At 43.4% G+C, this 25,981-nt stretch overlaps 1 protein-coding gene across 1 annotated transcript in view; it reads left to right on the forward strand.

Annotated features, from left to right (window-relative positions):
• Positions 1 to 25,981, forward strand: part of ngfra (nerve growth factor receptor a (TNFR superfamily, member 16)) — a 50,589-nt gene that overhangs the window by 8,305 nt on the left and 16,303 nt on the right. The window contains exon 3 of the mRNA XM_064987645.1: positions 10,364 to 10,726. Coding sequence (XP_064843717.1) covers positions 10,364 to 10,726 — 363 coding nt within the window. The remainder of the gene's footprint in view (positions 1 to 10,363; positions 10,727 to 25,981) is intronic.

Below are 25,981 nucleotides of genomic sequence, written 5' to 3' on the forward strand. Positions count from 1 at the left end.
GGAAGCCCTAGAAAACTATTATCGTGAGCCACGATACAGACATGGTATCAATAATGTGGTAAACATTCCACAATTTAGCAGAATTGCATTAGTTTGTGACAATTTGAGTCAATTTACAATTGTTCTCTTCCTGTCCATTTTTGTTAGTCCAAATAAAATCTTATTGTGCTTGATGCATCCCTGAAACACTAACAAAAATAGGGCCTGAGAGTGTTATAAATGGATGTCAGTGGCTGAAAGCACGGAGCTTAATCCTGAATAACAAAAGCTATATACGTAGATAGAAGCAGTATTTCATAAAGCGCAGGTATTAATATTTTAAAAGGTGAAAAAACATTCAGAGCATCCATTTCCTGTTTCATGGTAAATATGGGTGCATCTTCATTTACTTCTTCTTCCTCTCTGGATACTCTACTTCCTGTCCCGCTAACACCTCCCCTCCTCATTGCCCTATCCTTTCAGGTCTAGACGCCTGCCAACGTCAGCACCGCTAAAATATTTATCAGTCCTTTCCACTTTCTCTCTCTCTCTGTCTGTCATGGGACACAGCACATCCAGAGCTGCTTCTCAGTGAAGCATCACAAAGGGGGCTGAAACTGACTGGGGATCAGTGGGGATGGAGAGAGAAAAGGCCAGTCAATGAAGCGTTAGGAAAGTCCTCTGACTGAATGGGGTTCAGTTGGGGATTTAGAGAGAGAGAGAGAGAGAGAGAGGGAAAGAGAGAGAGACAGAGAAGGACATAGAGAGAGGAGAACCACAGCTTCCTTAGTCAATGGAGTGTGTACAAGAGGACTGACTGATTGTGGATCAGTGGGTAATGGGGGAATGAGTAGAAATTAGTTTGAGAGTCCTCTGTGGCTCCTACAGCAGAAACTACTGCATTACTCCACTGACCCCAGAACAACACTAGGTGAGCTAATGAGGGATAACACATAACTGTCACCAGATATGACTTCTCTTTTTAACATCCTAATAATAGCATTATAGGAATGTTAATAATACCCTAAACAGATGTTGTAAACCTTGGGGTCGAGCCAAGCAGACCACTGAAGCGTGGCGATAATTACACACTGTTAAATAAATGTTTCAAGTTTTAAAAGACAAATAGAAACCGGCATGCAGGTTTCAGAACGTTTAACGTATAGCCCTACAGAGAAACAAGAGCCAGTGAAAGGTCAGTATGTTATGTTAGCATAGCAGAAAGAGAGAAAAGAGTTAAGGAAGGAAAGCTGTCTGACATGAGAGGGGAAATGGCCATTGGCCACAGTCCCCTAGAAGAACAAGGCAGGATAGTGCTGACAATGGAGAAGATGAAAGAGGATGGACACAGGAGAAACTTAAGGATGTCCAGACCTGCATTATTAATGATGCTAATCTAATGGGGTCGAAACACTATGATGTGAGAGGAGGAGCCTTCTCAGACTGAATTGGCACATTTACACTACACCCCTCAGCCTACTGCTAGATATCTAGAGGAGGGTGGTCAGGTTGAGAGGAACCACGAGGATCATACTGCTAGATATCTAGAGGAGGGTGGTCAGGTTGAGAGGAACCACGAGGATCATACTGCTAGATATCTAGAGGAGGGTGGTCAGGTTGAGAGGAACCACGAGGATCATACTGCTAGATATCTAGAGGAGGGTGGTCACGTTGAGAGGAACCATGATGATCATACTGCTAGATATCTAGGAGGGTGGTCAGGTTGAGAGGAACCATGAGGATCATACTGCTAGATATCTAGAGGAGGGTGGTCAGGTTGAGAGGAACCACGAGGATCATACTGCTAGATATCTAGAGGAGGGTGGTCAGGTTGAGAGGAACCACGAGGATCATACTGCTAGATATCTAGAGGAGGGTGGTCAGGTTGAGAGGAACCACGAGGATCATACTGCTAGATATCTAGAGGAGGGTGGTCAGGTTGAGAGGAACCACGAGGATCATACTGCTAGATATCTAGAGGAGGGTGGTCACGTTGAGAGGAACCATGATGATCATACTGCTAGATATCTAGGAGGGTGGTCAGGTTGAGAGGAACCATGAGGATCATACTGCTAGATATCTAGAGGAGGGTGGTCAGGTTGAGAGGAACCACGAGGATCATACTGCTAGATATCTAGAGGAGGGTGGTCAGGTTGAGAGGAACCATGAGGATCATACTGCTAGATATCTAGAAGGGTGGTCAGGTTGAGAGGAACCATGAGGATCATACTGCTAGATATCTAGAGGAGGTGGTCAGGTTGAGAGGAACCATGAGGATCATACTGCTAGATATCTAGGAGGGTGGTCAGGTTGAGAGGAACCACGAGGATCATACTGCTAGATATCTAGAGAAGGTGGTCAGGTTGAGAGGAACCACGAGGATCATACTGCTAGATATCTAGAGGAGGGTGGTCAGGTTGAGAGGAACCACGAGGATCATACTGCTAGATATCTAGAGGAGGGTGGTCAGGTTGAGAGGAACCATGAGGATCATACTGCTAGATATCTAGAGGAGGGTGGTCAGGTTGAGAGGAACCACGAGGATCATACTGCTAGATATCTAGAGGAGGGTGGTCAGGTTGAGAGGAACCATGAGGATCATACTGCTAGATATCTAGAGGAGGTGGTCAGGTTGAGAGGAACCATGAGGATCATACTGCTAGATATCTAGAGGAGGGTGTTCAGGTTGAGAGGAACCACGAGGATCATACTGCTAGATATCTAGGAGGGTGGTCAGGTTAGGAGGAACCATGAGGATCATACCGCTAGATATCTGGAGGAGGGTGCTCAGGTTGAGAGGAACCATGAGGATCATACTGCTAGATATCTAGAGGAGGGTGGTCAGGTTGAAAGGAACCATGAGGATCATACTGCTAGATATCTAGAGGAGGGTGGTCAGGTTGAGAGGAACCATGAGGATCATACTGCTAGATATCTAGAGGAGGGTGGTCAGGTTGACAGGAACCATGAGGATCATACTGCTAGATATCTAGAGGAGGGTGGTCAGGTTGACAGGAACCATGAGGATCATACTGCTAGATATCTAGAGGAGGGTGGTCAGGTTGACAGGAACCATGAGGATCATACTGCTAGATATCTAGAGGAGGGTGGTCAGGTTGACAGGAACCATGAGGATCATATTCAAGAGGAGAGGATAGATGTTGCTAACCTTAATGCTCTGCATGGTCTCAGGCATGGTAACTCTCTCTCTCTCTCTCTCTCTCTCTCTCTGTCTCTCTTGGTCTCCTCTCTCTCTCTCTCTCTCTCTCTCTCTCTCTCTCTCTTCTCTCTCTCTCTCTCTCTCTGTCTCTCTGTCTCTGCTCTCTGTCTCTCTGTCTCTGTCTGTCTGTCTGTCTGTCTGTCTGTCTGTCTGTCTGTCTGTCTGTCTGTCTGTCTGTCTGTCTGTCTGTCTGTCTGTCTGTCTGTCTGTCTGTCTCTCTCTCTCTCTCTCTCTCTCTCTCTCTCTCTCTCTCTCTCTCTCTCTATCTCTCTCTCTCTCTCTCTCTCTCTCTCTCTCTCTCTCTCTCTCTCTGTCTCTCTGTCTCTCTCTCTCTCTCACACATGTGTGTGATTCTGGAGCATACAGTCACGTTTAGACATGTTTATATACAATGACTGCATAGGGATTTATGCATACAAGCTAAAATTAGGTCGAGGCCTGCTGCACTGTAGGATAATTGGGGAGGTTGAGGAAAGGTTGAACCGTCAAGCCTGACTGAAAAGAAAAGAAAGGCTCTGAGTCCTACTTCAAATCATTATTTACCTTAAGGTCAGTTATTTACCCACCAGATCGAAGGCCCCACTCACTCAGTCAATGTCAGAGCTGCTCTGCTACCTCTAGCCAGAGCCATATAAAGAGACCAGACCACCATCTGAACCACTCTGCCAAATGCCTGCTGAGAGAAATGTAAGAGAACAATAACACTGGACCTGGGCTACCACCTGTCAGTGGAGGGAGCTCAACCTCAGGTCTCTCCATTGCCCTGTCACATGTTGTCTGATTCTTATGAATCATATTCATTTATATTTACTATTTGATGGTCTGTAACATATTGTCATGTTTGGATCATCCAATTTTGGACCATCGTCAATGTTTTTCACTGTGTTACCTCAAATGTTTGGTGAAGGAAACTCCTGTTTCCAACATCCTGTTCTCACAGTATGAGCCTGTTTTATCCAATCCTGTTGTCACAGTATGAGCCTGTTTTATCCAATCCTGTTGTCACAGTATGAGCCTGTTTAATCCAATCCTGTTCTCACAGTATGAGCCTGTTTTATCCAATCCTGTTGTCACAGTATGAGCCTGTTTAATCCAATCCTGTTCTCACAGTATGAGCCTGTTTTATCCAATCCTGTTGTCACAGTATGAGCCTGTTTAATCCAATCCTGTTCTCACAGTATGAGCCTGTTTTATCCAATCCTGTTGTCACAGTATGAGCCTGTTTTATCCAATCCTGTTGTCACAGTATGAGCCTGTTTTATCCAATCCTGTTGTCACAGTATGAGCCTGTTTTATCCAATCCTGTTGTCACAGTATGAGCCTGTTTAATCCAATCCTGTTCTCACAGTATGATCCTGTTTTATCCAATCCTGTTGTCACAGTATGAGCCTGTTTTATCCAATCCTGTTGTCACAGTATGAGCCTGTTTTATCCAATCCTGTTGTCACAGTATGAGCCTGTTTTATCCAATCCTGTTCTCACAGTATGAGCCTGTTTTATCCAATCCTGTTCTCACAGTATGAGCCTGTTTTATCCAATCCTGTTCTCACAGTATGAGCCTGTTTTATCCAATCCTGTTCTCACAGTATGAGCCTGTTTTATCCAATCCTGTTTTGTTTATCCTCCACCAATGTTTCAATGCCGTTACCTCTCACATTCTCTGTTTCCAGTGTGTTTAAAGTAAGGGAGAGGACATCCTGTGTTGTCAGGTAGTAAGCTGTGCTGCTGTTTACAAGGTGTTAGAGATATTAGGCTCAGCCTGTGCTTGTGTTTACATGCTGGAGGAGCTTACAAGGCAAGGCAAGTGCTGGGACATTGCAGCAGGGCATTTCACACCAGCAATACTCTCTTTCTCTCTTACTGAACACAACAACTGCCATCCAACACTTCTCACTGCTGACACAGACACGTGCACACACACACACACACACACACACACACACACACACACACACACACACACACACACACACACACACACACACACACACACACACACACACACACACACACACACACACACACACACACACACACACACACACACACACACACACACACACACAAACATGCATCACTTGCTGTTTCTAATAGCAAGGGAAGCCTCTTAAGCTCTACATTGAAGAGATTGCAGAACATGCCTCCTCTCTCCTGTTCCCCATTTAGAAGAGCATCACACAAGAGTACAGAGGGATTTGGGGAACCCTATATCCGGTGGGGAACCCGGTGTTCTATTATTCAAACCAGCCTGCCCCTCCTCTCCAGCGTCTCCTCTTCTCTTATCCTCTCCTCCTCTCCACAGTCTCCTCCTCTCCTCTCTTATCCTCTCCTCCTCCTCTCCACCGTCTCCCCCTCTCCTCTCTTATCCTCATCTCTTCCCTCATCCTCCCTCTCCTCCTCTCCCCTCCTCTCCCACCAAACGTCACTCTCATCTCCTACAGCCACGAAAATAACAGACTATGAATAATTCAGCAGGGTTCCAATAATATCTGAAAAAATTCTATAAGAACATGCAATATTAATGGATGACTTTGTACCGCTAAGAACTCTCAGCATGAGAATAACCCAGTTTGGGGTCAACACCTTCATGGCTCAACTTCTCGCACCAACATTCCTGAAGAGCACATTCTACTAATGGAACTTCATAAAGACAACTACAACTGTCTCAGCAAATAGTCATCAGGGGCCTCCTTTATAAACATTGCGGAGCTACAAAATATACCACAAACATGGGTGCGCCAGTTTGGACGCAAAAGTAGTAATTTATAAAAAGTGAACTTGGCTTGAGAATGTGCTTTCCTCCACGCACATTTTCTGTTAGTTGTAGTATTGTATTGCAAGCAGGCAAGTAAGTATGTTATGCAAATGTGGGATATGAGGACACGCTTATTCATAAAAATATAATAACAAGATGCAACCATTTGCTGTTAGTGAGAAGAACGAAACTCAATGTGTTTTATTTTTGTACTTGAAATCAAAACATTGTTGACAAGTCCACAACAATTGGCCACTGTTTTCTCTGTCAGAAAGTGTCACAGTCCTTTACAGCCAGATACTGCATAAATTACTGTCCTTTACAGCCAGATACAGCATAAATTACTGCCCTTTACAGCCAGATACAGCATAAATGATTGTCCTTTACAGCCAGATACAGCATAAATTACTGCCCTTTACAGCCAGATACAGCATAAATGATTGTCCTTTACAGCCAGATACAGCATAAATTATTGTCCTTTACAGCCAGATACAGCATAGATTATTGTCCTTTACAGCCAGATACAGCATAAATTACTGTCCTTTACAGGCAGATACAGCATAAATTACTGCCCTTTAAAGTCAGATACACCATAAATTACTGTCCTTTACAGACAGATACATCATAAATTACTGTCCTTTACAGCCAGATACATCATAAATTAATGTCCTTTACAATCAGATACATCATAAATTACTCTCCTTTCCAGCCAGATACAGCATAAATTACTGTCTTTTACAGCCAGATACAGCATAAATTACTGTCCTTTACAGCCAGATACAGCATAAATTACTGTCCTTTACAGCCAAATACATCATAAATTAATGTCCTTTACAATCAGATACAGCATACATTACTGCCCTTTACAGCCAGATACAGCATAAATGATTGTCCTTTTCAGCCAGATACAGCATAAATTATTGTCCTTTACAGCCAGATGCAGCATAAATTACTGTCTTTTACAGCCAGATACAGCATAAATGATTGTCCTTTTCAGCCAGATACAGCATAAATGACTGCCCTTTACAGCCAGATACAGCATAAATTATTGTCCTTTACAGCCAGATACAGCATAAATTACTCTCCTTTCCAGCCAGATACAGCATAAATTACTGTCTTTTACAGCCAGATACAGCATAAATTACTGTCCTTTACAGCCAGATACAGCATAAATTATTGTCATTTACAGCCAGAGACAGCATAAATTATTGTCATTTACAGCCAGATACAGCATAAATGACTGTCCTTTACAGCCAGATAGAGCATACATTACTGTCCTTTACAGCCAGATATAGCATAAATTATAGTCATTTACAGCCAGATACAGCATAAATTATTGCCCTTTACAGCCAGATACAGCATAAATTACTGTCCTTTACAGCCAGATACAGCATAAATTACTGCCCTTTACAGCCAGATACAGCATAAATTACTGCCCTTTAAAGCCAGATACATCATAAATTACTGTCCTTTACAGCCAGATATAATCATAAATTACTGTCCTTTACAGCCAGATACATCATAAATTACTGTCCTTTACAGCCAGATACATCATAAATTACTGCCCTTTACAGCCAGATACAGCATAAATTACTGCCCTTTACAGCCAGATACATCATAAATTACTGTCCTTTACAGCCAGATACATCATAAATTACTGTCCTTTACAGCCAGATACATCATAAATTACTGCCCTTTACAGCCAGATGCAGTATAAATTACTGCCCTTTACAGCCAGATACATCATAAATTACTGTCCTTTACAGCCAGATACATCATAAATTACTGTTCTTTACAGCCAGATACATCATAAATTACTGTCATTTACAGCCAGATACAGCATAAATTTGTGCCCTTTACAGCCAGATACAGCATAAATGATTGTCCTTTACAGCCAGATACAGCATAAATTACTGCCCTTTAGAGCCAGATACAGCATAAATGATTGTCCTTTACAGCCAGATACAGCATAAATTACTGCCCTTTACAGCCAGATGCAGTATAAATTACTGTCCTTTACAGCCAGATACAGCATAAATTACTGTCCTTTACAGCCAGATACAGCATACATTATTGTCATTTACAGCCAGATACAGCATAAATGACTGTCCTTTACAGCCAGATACAGCATAAATTACTGTTGTTTACAGCCAGATGCAGCATAAATTACTGCCCTTTACAGCCAGATACTGCATAAATGACTGCCCTTTACAGCCTAATACAGCATGAATTATTGTCCTTTACAGCCAGATACAGCATAAATTACTGTCCTTTACAGCCAGATACAGCATAAATGACTGCCCTTTACAGCCACATACAGCATAAATTATTGTCCTTTACAGCCAGATACAGCATAAATTACTGCCCTTTAGAGCCAGATACAGCATAAATGATTGTCCTTTACAGCCAGATACAGCATAAATTACTCTCCTTTACAGCCAGATACAGCATAAATTACTGTCCTTTACAGCCAGATACAGCATAAATTACTGTCCTTTACAGCCAGATACAGCATACATTATTGTCATTTACAGCCAGATACAGCATAAATGACTGTCCTTTACAGCCAGATACAGCATAAATTACTGCCCTTTACAGCCAGATGCAGCATAAATGACTGCCCTTTTACAGCCAGATACTGCATAAATGACTGCCCTTTACAGCCAGATACAGCATAAATTATTGTCCTTTACAGCCAGATACAGCATAAATTACTGCCCTTTACAGCCAGATACAGCATATATTATTGTCCTTTACAGCCAGATACAGCATAAATTATTGTCCTTTACAGCCAGATACAGCATAAATTACTGCCCTTTACAGCCAGATACAGCATAAATTACTGTCGTTTACAGCCAGATGCAGCATAAATTACTGCCCTTTACAGCCAGATACTGCATAAATGACTGCCCTTTACAGCCTAATACAGCATGAATTATTGTCCTTTACAGCCAGATACAGCATAAATTACTGTCCTTTACAGCCAGATACAGCATAAATGACTGCCCTTTACAGCCAGATACAGCATAAATTATTGTCCTTTACAGCCAGATACAGCGTAAATTACTGAAAAAGATTAATACATTCTTCCTACACAGTAAATATATCAGTAGCTTGTGTAAAAAACTTGACAGTATGGGTATAGTCTACAGTATTGCTGTGCGATAGGAGTGCGACATCTCAGAGATACTGAAGAAACACAATAATCTATTGATAATCAAAACAATTAGTCTTTTGCAAAGAAGTGTGGGCTGTTGCATTTTAATTAAAACATTTTTGAATATACAATCAATAAAGTGTTTGGCACTCGGTATAGGCAGCATGTTACGTCTGTCGTTAGAAGGAGGCCAAGGTGCAGCGTGGTAGGCGTACATTTTACTTTATTTTCAAATGTCACCAAAAAACAACAAAATACAAACAAACGTACATTTCTGCAGGCTCCACAGCAACTATGCAAAAACAAGATCCCACAAACTAGGGTGGAAAACAGGCTGCCTAAGTATGATTCTCAATCAGAGACAGCGATAGACAGCTGTCTCTGATTGGGAACCCTAACCCGGCCAAAAAAGAAATAGAAAACTAGAATGCCCACCGAAATCACACCCTGACTTAACCAAATAGAGACATAAAAAGGCTCTCTGAGGTCAGGGCGTGACACAGCATGCATGTTTAGTTTGAAAAAGTCACTGTAAAAGACTAAAACATTCTGCCCACACCACTACAGAAATGTGATCAAATTGGCCATTGCTCTTTCTTTTAGAAACTGCCGTCCCATGGTCTAATTCCAATAGTTCCACATCATACAGCAAATAAAGTGTGTTGAAGGGTGTTATAGTCAGGTGAATGGAGGGCGTTTTCCTGGCAGAGTTATAATGCTTGTTCACACACGCACAGTTTCATGACAAGTCTGATTTACAATGGGAAACATGCGTATGGCGTGCGCTACGTTTATACATCTCCATATGGTTAGACGTATGTATTCTTTTCAAAAATAGCTTGAAACATACTTTAAAATTATGAAGAGTGGCCAAGCATCAAATAATCAGTGATCATTTGTGCCAAACACAGCTTGATTAACTTTGAATACAGGCCATCTCATCTTCTGTTCAGAGCAGTAGAGAGCTATATCATTACAGTACAGTCGGTACAGTCCACATAGAGATCAATCTAGTATTGACCGCGGTGGGCTTCAGACTCCTTCCTTAACAAGAGCACCTTTCATGTCTCAGAACACTAATCATCCAGAGCCCACTGGATCACTGTGTGTCCCCTCTCGATGAACACAGCAGTAAACATGATTCATGTCATTAGACTGACTGTCTCTCTCTCTCCTCCCTCCATCCCCCTCTCCCCTCTGTCTCATCCACCCCTCATTGTTCTCTATCCCCCTCTTCTTTCTTCTCCTCCAGGTGAGACCTACTCAGAGACCTACAGCCACACAGACACCTGTATCCCCTGCACCATGTGTACAGGTCTGATGCGCATGCAGACGCCCTGCACCGACTCCAACAATGCCATCTGCGTGTGTGACTACAACTACTACCTGAATGAGGTGTCTGGGCGCTGTGAGCCCTGCACGGTGTGCCCGGCGGGCCAGGGCGTGTTGGCACACTGCGAGCACAACCACGACACGTTGTGTGAGGAGTGTATAGACGACACCTACTCTGACCGGGACAGCTCCCTGGACCCCTGCCTGCCCTGCACCATATGTGATGAGGGCATCGAGGTGGAGCTGAGTGCCTGCACCCCCGTCAGCGACTCCCTCTGCCATAGTAAGAGAACCAACGCACACTCACAGCAACATACACACAACCTGCAAGCTAGCCAGTAGCAGTAACGTCTGGGAACTTATGGTAATCTTTGCCCTCCTGTCCTATCAGGGTCGTATAGTAAAGGCCTGTATGTCTCTATCACAATGTTTTCTTTCTCATGTGAATTTAGGAGGTCAACAGGGGTGACTTCCACATGTGTCTGTTCTACAGTCAGGGTCAGAGGGCCATGCAGGCCAAATTGTCAGACTGCAGAAAAAACAGAACAGCGGTTACAGAGGTCAAGAAGTGGTGGAGTGTCTACACAGAGACAGTGCATAATCTCCAAACGCTCTAACTAGAGGCCAGGTATTCCCTCTGCAGGCACGGTGAACACAGATGCACTACAGGGCAGGCTGCAGCACTGGAGCACATACCCAGGAAGCTGTCAATCCAGTAGGGTGGATGTAGCATGAAATCAGCCATGTCAGTGAATAATAAGCCCAGCCTCTGGGAGGTCCACTGCTGCTGCAAGATATGGTGCTCCCTGCTTTGGTAGCAGACTGGGTTAGGTTTATAGTAATGTGTTGGCTCCACAGGCTGGGTTAGGTTTATAGTAATGTGTTGGCTCCACAGGCTGGGTTAGGTTTATAGTAATGTGTTGGCTCCACAGGCTGGGTTAGGTTTATAGTAATGTGTTGGCTCCACAGGCTGGGTTAGGTTTATAGTAATGTGTTGGCTCCACAGGCTGGGTTAGGTTTATAGTAATGTGTTGGCTCCACAGGCTGGGTTAGGTTTATAGTAATGTGTTGGCTCCACAGGCTGGGTTAGGTTTATAGTAATGTGTTGGCTCCACAGGCTGGGTTAGGTTTATAGTAATGTGTTGGCTCCACAGGCTGGGTTAGGTTTATAGTAATGTGTTGGCTCCACAGGCTGGGTTAGGTTTATAGTAATGTGTTGGCTCCACAGGCTGGGTTAGGTTTATAGTAATGTGTTGGCTCCACAGGCTGGGTTAGGTTTATAGTAATGTGTTGGCTCCACAGGCTGGGTTAGGTTTATAGTAATGTGTTGGCTCCACAGGCTGGGTTAGGTTTATAGTAATGTGTTGGCTCCACAGGCTGGGTTAGGTTTATAGTAATGTGTTGGCTCCACAGGCTGGGTTAGGTTTATAGTAATGTGTTGGCTCCACAGGCTGGGTTAGGTTTATAGTAATGTGTTGGCTCCTCCACAGGCTGGGTTAGGTTTATAGTAATGTGTTGGCTCCACAGGCTGGGTTAGGTTTATAGTAATGTGTTGGCTCCACAGGCTGGGTTAGGTTTATAGTAATGTGTTGGCTCCACAGGCTGGGTTAGGTTTATAGTAATGTGTTGGCTCCACAGGCTGGGTTAGGTTTATAGTAATGTGTTGGCTCCACAGGCTGGGTTAGGTTTATAGTAATGTGTTGGCTCCACAGGCTGGGTTAGGTTTATAGTAATGTGTTGGCTCCACAGGCTGGGTTAGGTTTATAAAAGTGTGTTGGCTCCACAGGCTGTGTTTATAGTCCACAGGCTGGGTTAGGTTTATAGTAATGTGTTGGCTCCACAGGTTAGGTTTATAGTAATGTGTTGGCTCCACAGGCTTAGGTTTATAGTAATGTGTTGGCTCCACAGGCTGGGTTAGGTTTATAGTAATGTGTTGGCTCCACAGGCTGGGTTAGGTTTATAGTAATGTGTTGGCTCCACAGGCTGGGTTAGGTTTATAGTAATGTGTTGGCTCCACAGGCTGGGTTAGGTTTATAGTAATGTGTTGGCTCCACAGGCTGGGTTAGGTTTATAGTAATGTGTTGGCTCCACAGTCTGGGTTAGGTTTATAGTAATGTGTTGGCTCCACAGGCTGGGTTAGGTTTATGGGACCAGCAGGTTTGAGTTCCAGTAAATATACTGTATGAAGGTAATGATCAAATTTATAACAGAAGTCCTTAATGTCACCTCAAGATGACATTTGGTACAGATGGACTAGAATGTTCCAAGGTTTTGTAAAAGTGATAAAAACAAGGCTTGATATTGGTTTTGGATCATGGACATTCATTTGGGGTTTTGGAAACAAGATTTCTGTAATGGTTTTGGATATTAGGTTCGGATTTTGGAACTTGCACACTTACTAGGATTAGTTACTTTTTGGATGGGGGACTTGGGTGAGGTTTGTGTGCTGGGCTTGGATGCTGCCTGGGCCAGAAATGCCACGTTGCAAATGCAAGTGGGTTATCCGTGGACACCTGCTGCACTGTGCTGGAGATGCTTTTCAGGCAGATGGGGCCATAAATCGCTCTTCTTTTAATGTTCTGTCATCTCTTGGCCGCTGCTGGAAGTTCTCAATTAGTTGTGAAACAAACTGAGAAAAGATCCAAAGAGGAGGAAAGATCAGGAGAGGAGGAAACACTCTCTCACCCACACATGTCCAAAATGGCACTCTATTCCCAATATAGTGAATTGCTTTTAACCAGAGCCTGTAGCGTGTCCTGGTCAAAAGTAGTACACTACATAGTGAGTAAAGTGTCATTTAGGAGGCAAACTGAAAGCTGTTTTGGGGTTCTCAAAAAGGCAGAAACACCTGCTTCTGATCAGCCAGGGACATCTCTGTTCAGAGAGAGGGAGATTAAAATGAGAGAAGAGAGAGAGAGAGATATACAGAAAGAGATAGAAAGAGATCGAAAGAGAGAGAGAGAAGAGAGACAGAGAGAGACAGAGAGAGACAGAGAGAGACAGAGAGAGAGTAGAAGGTAGTGAGGACAAAAGAGGACATGTCCCAGCACCATAATCACATGAACAAGTCCAGAACCGTCCCAATTCATAATCACATGAACAAGTCCAGAACCTTCCCAATTAATAATCACATGAACAAGTCCAGAACCTTCCCAATTCATAATCACATGAACAAGTCCAGAACCTTCCCAATTCATAATCACATGAACAAGTCCAGAACCTTCCCAATTCATAATCACATGAACAAGTCCAGAACCTTCCCAATTCATAATCACATGAACAAGTCCAGAACCTTCCCAATTCATAATCACATGAACAAGTCCAGAACCTTCCCAAATTCATAATCACATGAACCAGTCCAGAACCTTCCCAATTAATAATCACATGAACAAGTCCAGAACCTTCCCAATTCATAATCACATGAACCAGTCCAGAACCTTCCCAATTAATAATCACATGAACAAGTCCAGAACCTTCCCAATTCATAATCACATGAACCAGTCCAGAACCTTCCCAATTCATAATCACATGAACAAGTCCAGAACCTTCCCAATTCATAATCACATGAACAAGTCCAGAACCTTCCAAATTCATAATCACATGAACCAGTCCAGAACCTTCCCAATTCATAATCACATGAACAAGTCCAGAACCTTCCCAATTCATAATCACATGAACCAGTCCAGAACCTTCCCAATTCATAATCACATGAACAAGTCCAGAACCTTCCCAATTCATAATCACATGAACAAGTCCAGAACCTTCCCAATTCATAATCACATGAACAAGTCCAGAACCTTCCCAATTCATAATCACATGAACAAGTCCAGAACCTTCCCAATTCATAATCACATGAACAAGTCCAGAACCTTCCCAATTCATAATCACATGAACCAGTCCAGAACCTTCCCAATTCATAGTCACATGAACCAGTCCAGAACCTTCCCAATTCATAATCACATGAACCAGTCCAGAACCTTCCCAATTCATAATCACATGAACAAGTCCAGAACCGTCCCAATTAATAATCACATGAACCAGTCCAGAACCTTCCCAATTCATAATCACATGAACAAGTCCAGAACCTTCCCAATTCATAATCACATGAACAAGTCCAGAACCTTCCCAATTCATAATCACATGAACAAGTCCAGAACCTTCCCAATTCATAATCACATGAACAAGTCCAGAACCTTCCCAAATTCATAATCACATGAACCAGTCCAGAACCTTCCCAATTAATAATCACATGAACAAGTCCAGAACCTTCCCAATTAATAATCACATGAACAAGTCCAGAACCTTCCCAATTCATAATCACATGAACCAGTCCAGAACCTTCCCAATTCATAATCACATGAACAAGTCCAGAACCTTCCCAATTAATAATCACATGAACAAGTCCAGAACCTTCCCAATTCATAATCACATGAACAAGTCCAGAACCTTCCCAATTCATAATCACATGAACAAGTCCAGAACCTTCCCAATTCATAATCACATGAACAAGTCCAGAACCTTCCCAATTCATAATCACATGAACAAGTCCAGAACCTTCCCAATTCATAATCACATGAACCAGTCCAGAACCTTCCCAATTCATAATCACATGAACAAGTCCAGAACCTTCCCAATTCATAATCACATGAACCAGTCCAGAACCTTCCCAGCACCATAATCACATGAACAAGTCCAGAACCGTCCCAATTCATAATCACATGAACAAGTCCAGAACCTTCCCAATTAATAATCACATGAACAAGTCCAGAACCTTCCCAATTCATAATCACATGAACAAGTCCAGAACCTTCCCAATTCATAATCACATGAACAAGTCCAGAACCTTCCCAATTCATAATCACATGAACAAGTCCAGAACCTTCCCAATTCATAATCACATGAACAAGTCCAGAACCTTCCCAAATTCATAATCACATGAACCAGTCCAGAACCTTCCCAATTAATAATCACATGAACAAGTCCAGAACCTTCCCAATTCATAATCACATGAACCAGTCCAGAACCTTCCCAATTAATAATCACATGAACAAGTCCAGAACCTTCCCAATTCATAATCACATGAACCAGTCCAGAACCTTCCCAATTCATAATCACATGAACAAGTCCAGAACCTTCCCAATTCATAATCACATGAACAAGTCCAGAACCTTCCCAATTCATAATCACATGAACAAGTCCAGAACCTTCCCAATTCATAATCACATGAACCAGTCCAGAACCTTCCCAATTCATAATCACATGAACAAGTCCAGAACCTTCCCAATTCATAATCACATGAACAAGTCCAGAACCTTCCCAATTCATAATCACATGAACCAGTCCAGAACCTTCCCAATTCATAATCACATGAACAAGTCCAGAACCTTCCCAATTCATAATCACATGAACAAGTCCAGAACCTTCCCAATTCATAATCACATGAACCAGTCCAGAACCTTCCCAATTCATAGTCACATGAACAGTCCAGAACCTTCCCAATTCATAATCACATGAACCAGTCCAGAACCTTCCCAATTCATAATCACATGAACAAGTCCAGAACCGTCCCAATTAATAATCACATGAACCAGTCCAGAACCTTCCCAATTCATAATCACATGAACAAGTCCAGAACCTTCCCAATTCATAATCACATGAACAAGTCCAGAACCTTCCCAATTCATAATCACAAGAACAAGTCCCGAACCTTCCCACTTCATAATCACATGAACAAGTCCAGAACCTTCCCAAATTCATAATCACATGAACCAGTCCAGAACCTTCCCAATTAATAATCACATGAACAAGTCCAGAACCTTCCCAATTCATAATCACATGATCCAGTCCAGAACCTTCCCAATTAATAATCACATGAACAAGTCCAGAACCTTCCCAATTCATAATCACATGAACAAGTCCAGAACCTTCCCAAATTCATAATCACATGAACCAGTCCAGAACCTTCCCAATTAATAATCACATGAACAAGTCCAGAACCTTCCCAATTCATAATCACATGAACCAGTCCAGAACCTTCCCAATTCATAATCACATGAACAAGTCCAGAACCTTCCCAATTCATAATCACATGAACAAGTCCAGAACCTTCCCAATTCATAATCACATGAACCAGTCCAGAACCTTCCCAATTCATAATCACATGAACAAGTCCAGAACCTTCCCAATTCATAATCACATGAACCAGTCCAGAACCTTCCCAATTCATAGTCACATGAACCAGTCCAGAACCTTCCCAATTCATAATCACATGAACCAGTCCAGAACCTTCCCAATTCATAATCACATGAACAAGTCCAGAACCTTCCCAATTCATAATCACATGAACCAGTCCAGAACCTTCCCAATTCATAATCACATGAACAAGTCCAGAACCTTCCCAATTCATAATCACATGAACCAGTCCAGAACCTTCCCAATTCATAATAGCATGAACCAGTCCAGAACCTTCCCAATTCATAATGACATGAACAATTCCAGAACCTTCCCAATTCATAGTCACATGAACAAGTCCAGAACCTTCCCAATTCATAATCACATGAACCAGTCCAGAACCTTCCCAATTCATAGTCACATGAACCAGTCCAGAACCTTCCCAATTCAGTCACATGAACCAGTCCAGAACCTTCCCAATTAATAATCACATGAACCAGTCCAGACATGAAAGTGTAAAAAAATTGTGTCATCTCTTCCCTTCTCTGTATTCCTCACTACCTTCTCCTCTCTCTCTATCTCAATTCAATTCAATTCAAGGGCTTTGTTGGCATGGGAAACATATGTTAACATTGCCAAAGCAAGTGAAGTAGATAATAAACAAAAGTGAAATAAACAATAAAAATGTAGTGTAAACATTACACTCACAGAAGTTCCAAAAGAATAAAGACATTTCAAATGTCATATTATGTCTATATACAGTGTTCTCTCTCTTTCTCACTGACTCTAAAAAATAAAGTAGTAAATATGAGAATTGGGAATATCACTTATATCACTCATAAGTTGTGTGAGAGTCAGAGAGTCATATGGACTGCAGAAATCCAGTCAAACCGCACCATGTGTGCCTCATACAGTGAGTGAACATCTATGTCAGGCCTTCTATTATGAGTGATGTGCAGTAGGGTACAATGCAGCCTTGTGCTGTACCATATAGAGGACCACCAGCAGTGGAGATAAAGACAGCACACAACCAGAGTGCCTCTCACCTCTGACCTCGGGGCTCTGTCTTCTTCTCTGTGACCCTGTGTTGTGTTCCGCTGGCCACGGACAGGACTAGGGACAGTGCTAGGGACAGTAGTGGCAGTATGGGGTGGCTCTGGGTGACCTTGCCCTGTGTGGTGTGTCAGGGGGACTCTGGCATGTGAAAGGAGCCACAGTCATACACCCATAAGGTCACACGGAAACATGTGGATGCCATCGAACCATTGCCATGACTTGTCTGTTCCCAAGACACCCCGGTGGTCTATAAGGACAAATCTGGTGCTCACTCTCTGGTCACCCCCAAAACCAATTCCTCCTTTGGCCGCCTCTCCTTCCAGTTCTCTGCTGCCAATGACTGGAATGAACTACAAAAATCTCTGAAACTGGAAACACTTATCTCCCTCACTAGCTTTAAGCACCAGTTGTCAGAGCAGCTCACAGATTACTGCACCTGTACATAGCCCATCTATAATTTATTTTGCTCCTTTGCACCCCATTATTTATATTTCTACTTTTCACATTCTTCCACTGTAAATCTACCATTCCAGTGTTTTACTTTCTATATTGTATTTACTTCGCCACTATGGCCTTTTTTTTTGCCTTTACCTCCCAACTCACCTCATTTGCTCACATTGTATATAGACTTATTTTTCTATTGTATTATTGACTGTATGTTTGTTTTACTCCATGTGTAACTCTGTGTTGTTGTATGTGTCGAACTGCTTTGCTTTATCTTGGCCAGGTCGCAATTGTAAATGAGAAATTGTTCTCAACTTGCCTACCTGGTTAAATAAAGGTGAAATAAAAAATAAATAAAAGTAGCAACAGTGTATGAGGACAACATCTACAAAACAAGCAGTGGTGACAAAACATTTGAGAACATTTACAGCATGCAGGTTTTACCAGCATGTCTCTGTTATTTCTAGATCAGTTAAATCAGCAAGCAAGAGGGGAGAAATGATATACAATGCTGGCCATGTCAATATTTAAAATGTTGACATTTCTGAAGTGATATTTGGTTGTAAAGGCGAGCATGAGGGACAAGAAGTAGCTAGCCACAATGACCCATGGCATATACAGTGAGGAAAAAATGATTTGATCCCCTGCTGATTTGTACGTTTGCCCACTGACAAATAAATTATCAGTCTATAATTTTAATGGTAGGTTTATTTGAAACAGTGAGAGACAGAATAACAACAAAAAGATCCAGAAAAACACATGTAAAAAAAATGTGATTTGATTTGCATTTTAATGAGGGTCAATAATCCAGAACGGTGGGGTAAGGTACAAAACGGCAGGTAATCTCAGGGTCAGGACAGTCAACACCGGGAAGGACTAGAAAACAGGAGCAAGAAAACAGGCAGGAGCATCGGAACAAATGCTGGTAGGTTTTATGAACAAAACAAACTACTAACAGACAAACAGAGAACACCGGTATAACTACACAGGGGATAATGGGGAAGATGGGCGACACCTGGAGGGGGGTGGAGACCATCACAAAGACAGGTGAAACAGATCAGGGTGTGACACAAACAGGCTTTCACAGCATTCCATATCTGAAGACAGAAAACATTATAAAGATACAGACTTCATTATACTTCAATTACACAGCACAGAATATTATATTATATCTTCCGGCGCCGACAGAGATGGCCGCCTCGCTTCGCGTTCCTAGGAAACTATGCAGTTTTTTGTTTTTTTACATGTTATTTCTTACATTAGTACCCCAGGTCATCTTAGGTTTCATTACATACAGTCGAGAAGATCTACTGAATATAAGATCAGCGTCAACTCACCATCAGTACGACCAAGAATATGTTTTTCGCGACTCAGATCCTGTGTTCTGCCTTACAAACAGGACAACGGAATGGATCGCATGCAGCGACCCAAAAGAATGACTCAGAAAAAGAGGGAAACGAGGCGGTCTTCTGGTCAGACTCTGGAGACGGGCACACCGTGCACCACTCCCTAGCATTCTTCTTGCAAATGGCCAGTCTCTTGACAACAAGGTTGATGAAATCCGAGCAAGGGTAGCATTCCAGAGGGACATCAGAGACTGTAACGTTCTGTGCTTCACGGAAACATGGCTCACTGGAGAGACGCTATCCGAAGCGGTGCAGCCAACGGGTTTCTCCATGCATCGCGCCGACAGAAACAAACACCTTTCTGGTAAGAAGAGGGGTGGGGGCGTATGCCTTATGGCTAACGAGACATGGTGCGATGAAAGAATCATACAGGAACTCAAATCCTTCTGTTCACCTGATTTAGAATTCCTCACAATCAAATGTAGAATTATCTACCAAGAGAATTCTCTTCGATTATAATCACAGCTGTATATATCCCCCCCCAAGCAGACACATCGATGGCTCTGAACAAACTTTATTTGACTCTTTGCAAACTGGAAACCATTTATCCGGAGGCTGCATTCATTGTTGCTGGGGATTTTAACAAGGCTAATCTGAAAACAAGACTCCCTAAATTTTATCAGCATATTGATTGCGCAACCAGGGGTGGAAAAACCTTGGATCACTGTTACACTAACTTCCGTGACGCATATAAGGCCCTGCCCCGCCCCCCTTTCGGAAAAGCTGACCACGACTCCATTTTGCTGATCCCTGCCTACAGACAAAAACTGAAACAAGAAGCTCCCACGCTGAGGTCTGTCCAACGCTGGTCCGACCAAGCTGACTCCACACTCCAAGACTGCTTCCATCACGTGGACTGGGACATGTTTCGTATTGCGTCAGATAACAACATTGACGAATACGCTGATTCGGTGTGCGAGTTCATTTGAACTTGCGTTGAAGATGTCGTTCCCATAGCAACGATTAAAACATTCCCTAACCAGAAACCGTGGATTGATGCCAGCATTCGCGTGAAACTGAAAGCATGAACCACTGCTTTTAATCAGGGCAAGGTGTCTGGTAACATGACCGAATACAAACAGTGCAGCTATTTCCTCCGCAAGGCTATCAAACAAGCTAAGCGTCAGTACAGAGACAAAGTAGAATCTCAATTCAACGGCTCAGACACAAGTGGCATGTGGCAGGGTCTACAGTCAATCACGGACTACAGGAAGAAATCCAGCCCAGTCACGGACCAGGATGTCTTGCTCCCAGGCAGACTAAATAACTTTTTTGCCCGCTTTGAGGACAATACAGTGCCACTGACACGGCCTGCAACGGAAACATGCGGTCTCTCCTTCACTGCAGCCGAGGTGAGTAAAACATTTAAACGTGTTAACCCTCGCAAGGCTGCAGGCCCAGACGGCATCCCCAGCCGCGCCCTCAGAGCATGCGCAGACCAGCTGGCTGGTGTGTTTACGGACATATTCAATCAATCCCTATACCAGTCTGCTGTTCCCACATGCTTCAAGAGGGCCACCATTGTTCCTGTTCCCAAGAAAGCTAAGGTAACTGAGCTAAACGACTACCGCCCCATAGCACTCACTTCCGTCATCATGAAGTGCTTTGAGAGACTAGTCAAGGACCATATCACCTCCACCCTACCTGACACCCTAGACCCACTCCAATTTGCTTACCGCCCAAATAGGTCCACAGACGATGCAATCTCAACCACACTGCACACTGCCCTAACCCATCTGGACAAGAGGAATATCTATGTGAGAATGCTGTTCATCGACTACAGCTCGGCATTCAACACCATAGTACCCTCCAAGCTCGTCATCAAGCTCGAGACCCTGGGTCTCGACCCCGCCCTGTGCAACTGGGTACTGGAATTCCTGACGGGCCGCCCCCAGGTGGTGAGGGTAGGTAACAACATCTCCTCCCTGCTGATCCTCAACACTGGGGCTCCACAAGGGTGCGTTCTGAGCCCTCTCCTGTACTCCCTGTTCACCCACGACTGCGTGGCCACGCACGCCTCCAACTCAATCATCAAGTTTGCGGACGACACAACAGTGGTAGGCTTGATTACCAACAACGACGAGACGGCCTACAGGGAGGGGATGATTGTGGACTTCAGGAAACAGCAGAGGGAACACCCCCCTATCCACATCGATGGAACAGTAGTGGAGAGGGTAGCAGGTTTTAAGTTCCTCGGCATACACATCACAGACAAACTGAATTGGTCCAGTCACACAGACAGCATCGTGAAGAAGGCGCAGCAGCGCCTCTTCAACCTCAGGAGGCTTAAGAAATTCGGCTTGTCACCAAAAGCACTCACAAACTTCTACAGATGTACAATCGAGAGCATCCTGGCGGGCTGTATCGTTACAGCTCTGAAGTGCACAAGCAATGTTATTCAATTCAAAATGTTTGCTGGACATTTCAACTCTGTGTGGCAAGCATGAATGTCTGACTGAAAACATTTATGAGGCTGCTTTGAGCCAAAGCTTGTTGTAGCTACGTTAAATGAAATGACATAATTGTTGCAATGGAAAGTCTAGTTCAACTCTAAATAGCAAACCGCAGCATGTGTAGATCTATAAAACAACATGAACCCACTCATACCAATATCAATAAGTAATGTATAATATCAATAAGTAATGAGATGAGTAATGTAACATATGTAAACATTATTAAAATGGTGTTATGGCTCGGGTGGTTGTCCTTGATGATCTTTATAGCCTTCCTGCAACTTCGGGTGCTGTAGGTGTCTTGGAGGGCAGGTAGTTTGCCCCCGGTGATGTGTTGTGCAGACCGCACTACCCTCTGGTGTCACGTTCTGACCTTAGTTCTGTTATTTTATCTGTGTTTTAGTATAGTCAGGGCGTGAGTTGGGTGGGCAGTCTGTTTTTTTTTCTATGTTGGTTTTTGAGTTCGGCCTAGTTTGGTTCTCAATCAGAGGCAGCTGTCAATTGTTGTCCCTGATTGAGAATCATACTTAGGCAGCCTGGGTTTCACTTTTGGGCTGTGGGTGTTTGTCTTCCGTGTTAGTACCACACAGGACTGTTTCTTTCATTTCACGTTTATTGTTTTGTATTTCGTAGTGTTCAGTTTATGTATAAAAATAAACATTATGGACACTTACCACGCTGTAAATTGGTCCTCCGATCCTTCTCGCTACTCCTCCTCAGAAGAGGCGGACGAGATTCGTAACATCTGGAGAGCCTTGCGGTTGAGGGCGGTGCAATTGCCGTACCAGGCGGTGATACAGTCCGACAGGATGCTCTCGATTGTGCAACTGTAAAAGTTTGTGAGTGTTTTAGATGACAAGCCAAATTTCTTTAGTCTTCTGAGGCACTGTTGCACCTTCTTCACCACACTGTCTGTGTTGGTGGACCATTTCAGTTTGTCTGTGATGTGTACGCCGAGGAGCTTAAAACTTTCCACCTTCTCCACTGCGGTTCCGTCGATGTGGATAGGGTGGTGCTCCCTCTGGAGTTTCCTGAAGTCCACGATCATCTCCTTTGCTTTTATGATGTTGAGTGAGAGGTTATTTTCCTGAAACCACACTCCGAGGGCCCTCACCTCCTCCCTGTGATCACCAATATACCATAGAACGTGCAATCGACAATCCTCACGATCAAGTGAGGAATCTTGTAGTGTGTGACCCCTGTCTGTGCACATGGTTTAGTGTGTGAGCCCGGTCTGTGCCACATGGTTTAGTGTGTGAGCCCTGTCTGTGCCACATGGTTTAGTGTGCCACCACTACGTTGGCAAGACAACAAAATACTACAGGAAAGGCGGTCGTTTAGTGTGAGAGGCTCAGCCATGTTAGGATTTTGAAAGTCATGTAGTGCACACCTGGTATTACCCTACAAGTAGCCTACTGTAGCCAGCTAGCTAGCTAATAATACATTGTTTTTGTATTTACTTTCTAGGTTCTCCCACTGCCTCAGTTTTTTGGGTCCTTACAAAAACAAATATAATGGGCAATCTTCACAATATTTGCAGTGGTAACAAAGTGCAGCAAGCAGCCATGTTGATGAATGGAGACAGGGAAAAAAGTCTGTCACCAGAGTGGTTTAGTTGTGATGTTTGACTTTACCAGTATAATCCACTTTCAATTTCAATGAAAATAAATTGCAGACGGTCGGCCACCTTTCATAACTTGAAACTAGCATAGGCCACAACTACTGGAGGGATATCAGTGACGGACATAACACACAGCACCCCTTCTACCGGAGTGTGGGGGAGGGTTCTTGAAATGTAACATCCAATCAAAATCTTGCCTATGGGAGCCAGTGGACCATTTAAACTGTTTTTGCAATAAAAAATGATCCAGAATTTGGTGGTTAATGCTTGATCTGATTGAATCTAGGCCTAACTCAGTCAATGTGTGTGATACTAGATTTCAATCTTGCTGACACAGTGTGTGTGTGTGTGTGTGTGTGTGTGTGTGTGTGTGTGTGTGTGTGTGTGTGTGTGTGTGTGTGTGTGTGTGTGTGTGTGTGTGCTTGTGTGTGCACGCACATGTGTGTTTAAGTAGCTGCGGCAGGCATTTTCACATACTCCCTTCATATCCAGCTGTTTCCAAGTGGTAATCACTCACAATGAGAGAATGATTAGAGAGAGGGGGGGGTGCATCAGATGTGCTGTGCTGTTTTGTGTGGACTGGAGGGTCGATAAGAGTGCTGGGGTTTCTCCTGCTCACACTCAGGTTTCACTGGGTGACCTTTATGAGCACCGAACACTCTGCAGCAGGACCCACACAGACTTAGACACTCTCTCTCTCAGCTCACATCTCTCTCTTTCTCTCTCTCAGCTCACATCTCTCTCTCAGCTCATATCTCTCTCTCAGCACACCTCTCTCTCATCCTCTCGGCTCACATCTCTTTCTCAGCCCACATCTCTCTCTCTCTCTCTCAGCTCACATCTCACTCTCTCATCCCCTCTCAGCTCACATCTCTTTATCTCTCTCTTTCTCAGCTCACATCTCTCCGTCTCTCATCCTTTCCCAGCTCACATCTCTCTCTCCTTCCCTCTCTGTTCATCTCTTCATCTCTCAGCTCAGCGGTCTCTCTCCTCCACCATGCGGTTAGTTGTGTGTGTCGGTGAGTGTGCAGACTGTGTGTGTGACAGGGTTATTGCACAATTCCTTAAACACTAAAGTTGAGCTTTTCATGACTCAGTTTATCACCTACAGACCCTTCTTAGATAAAGAGGGAGAAATTCTTTCTCTCCCTCCTTATTTCTTCCCCACTCTCTCTTTCTCAGCTTCTCTTCTCCTCACCTCTCTCCTTCCTCCCTTTCTACCCGAGCAGCCTTGAGTGGTTAGGCCGAGGGAAAAGAGGGAGAAAAGGGATGAGGGGAGGAGTGGGTCATTCAGTGCTTCACTGCTGCATTGTAATTACTCCTGCTAATCAGAGCACTTTTCATCAGTGCTTCTGTTCCTCTTCTCCTCCATCCTCTCACCTCCTCTCTCCCCCTCCCCTCCTCTCTCCCCACTCTCCCCCTCGCTCCCATACACTCTCCTAATACTGTCCCTTTCTGACTCTCTCTACCCCACTCTCCCTATTAACTCTCACTCTCTATGGAGGTGTGTGTGTGTGTGTGTGTGTGTGTGTGTGTGTGTGTGTGTGTGTGTGTGTGTGTGTGTGTGTGTGTGTGTGTGTGTGTGTGTGTGTGTGTGTGTGTGTGTGGTGTTTACAAGAGGCCTAGGCAGATAGAGATAGGCCATAATGAGACAGTGGGAGAGTGTTCTCTGATAGATAAAGAGGTCATTGTGCGTGTGGTGTGTTTGATAACTGTCCTCCACCCCAACTTGACTGCAAGGAACCAAGGAGGGAATACAGTGCCTTGACTTTTTCCATGTTTTTTTGTGTTACAGCCTGAATTTAAAATGTATCCAATTGAGATGTTTTGTCACTGGCCTACACACAATACCCCATAATGTCAAAGTGGAATTATGTTTCTATACTTTTTTTGTTGTTGGACAAATTAATGAAAAATGAAAAGCTGAAATGTATTTGAGTCAATACGTAGTCAACCCCTTTGTTATGGCAAGCCTAAAAATATGCTTAACAAGTCCCATAATAAGTTGCATGGACTCACTCTGTTCGCAATAATAGTGTTTAAGATGATTTTTGAATGACTACCTCATCTCTGTACCCCACACATACAATTATCTGTAATGTCCCTCAGTTGAGCAGTCAAATACAGATTCAACCACAAAGACCAGGGAGGTTTTTGAATGCCTCGCAAAAAGAAGGGCACCTATTGGAAGATGGGTTAAATATCCCATTGAATATCCCTTTGAGCATGGGGAAGTTATTAACTACACTTTGGATGGTGTATTAATACACCCAATCGCTACAAAGATACAGACATCCTTCCTAACTCAATTACAAGGGATTTCAACTAGAGGCCAATGGTGACTTTAAAACAGTTATAGAGTTTAATGGCAGTTATAGGAGGAAACT

This window comes from Oncorhynchus masou, chromosome 15, assembly GCF_036934945.1.
Source record: "Oncorhynchus masou masou isolate Uvic2021 chromosome 15, UVic_Omas_1.1, whole genome shotgun sequence".
In the NCBI taxonomy this organism is placed as follows: Eukaryota; Metazoa; Chordata; class Actinopteri; order Salmoniformes; family Salmonidae; genus Oncorhynchus; species Oncorhynchus masou.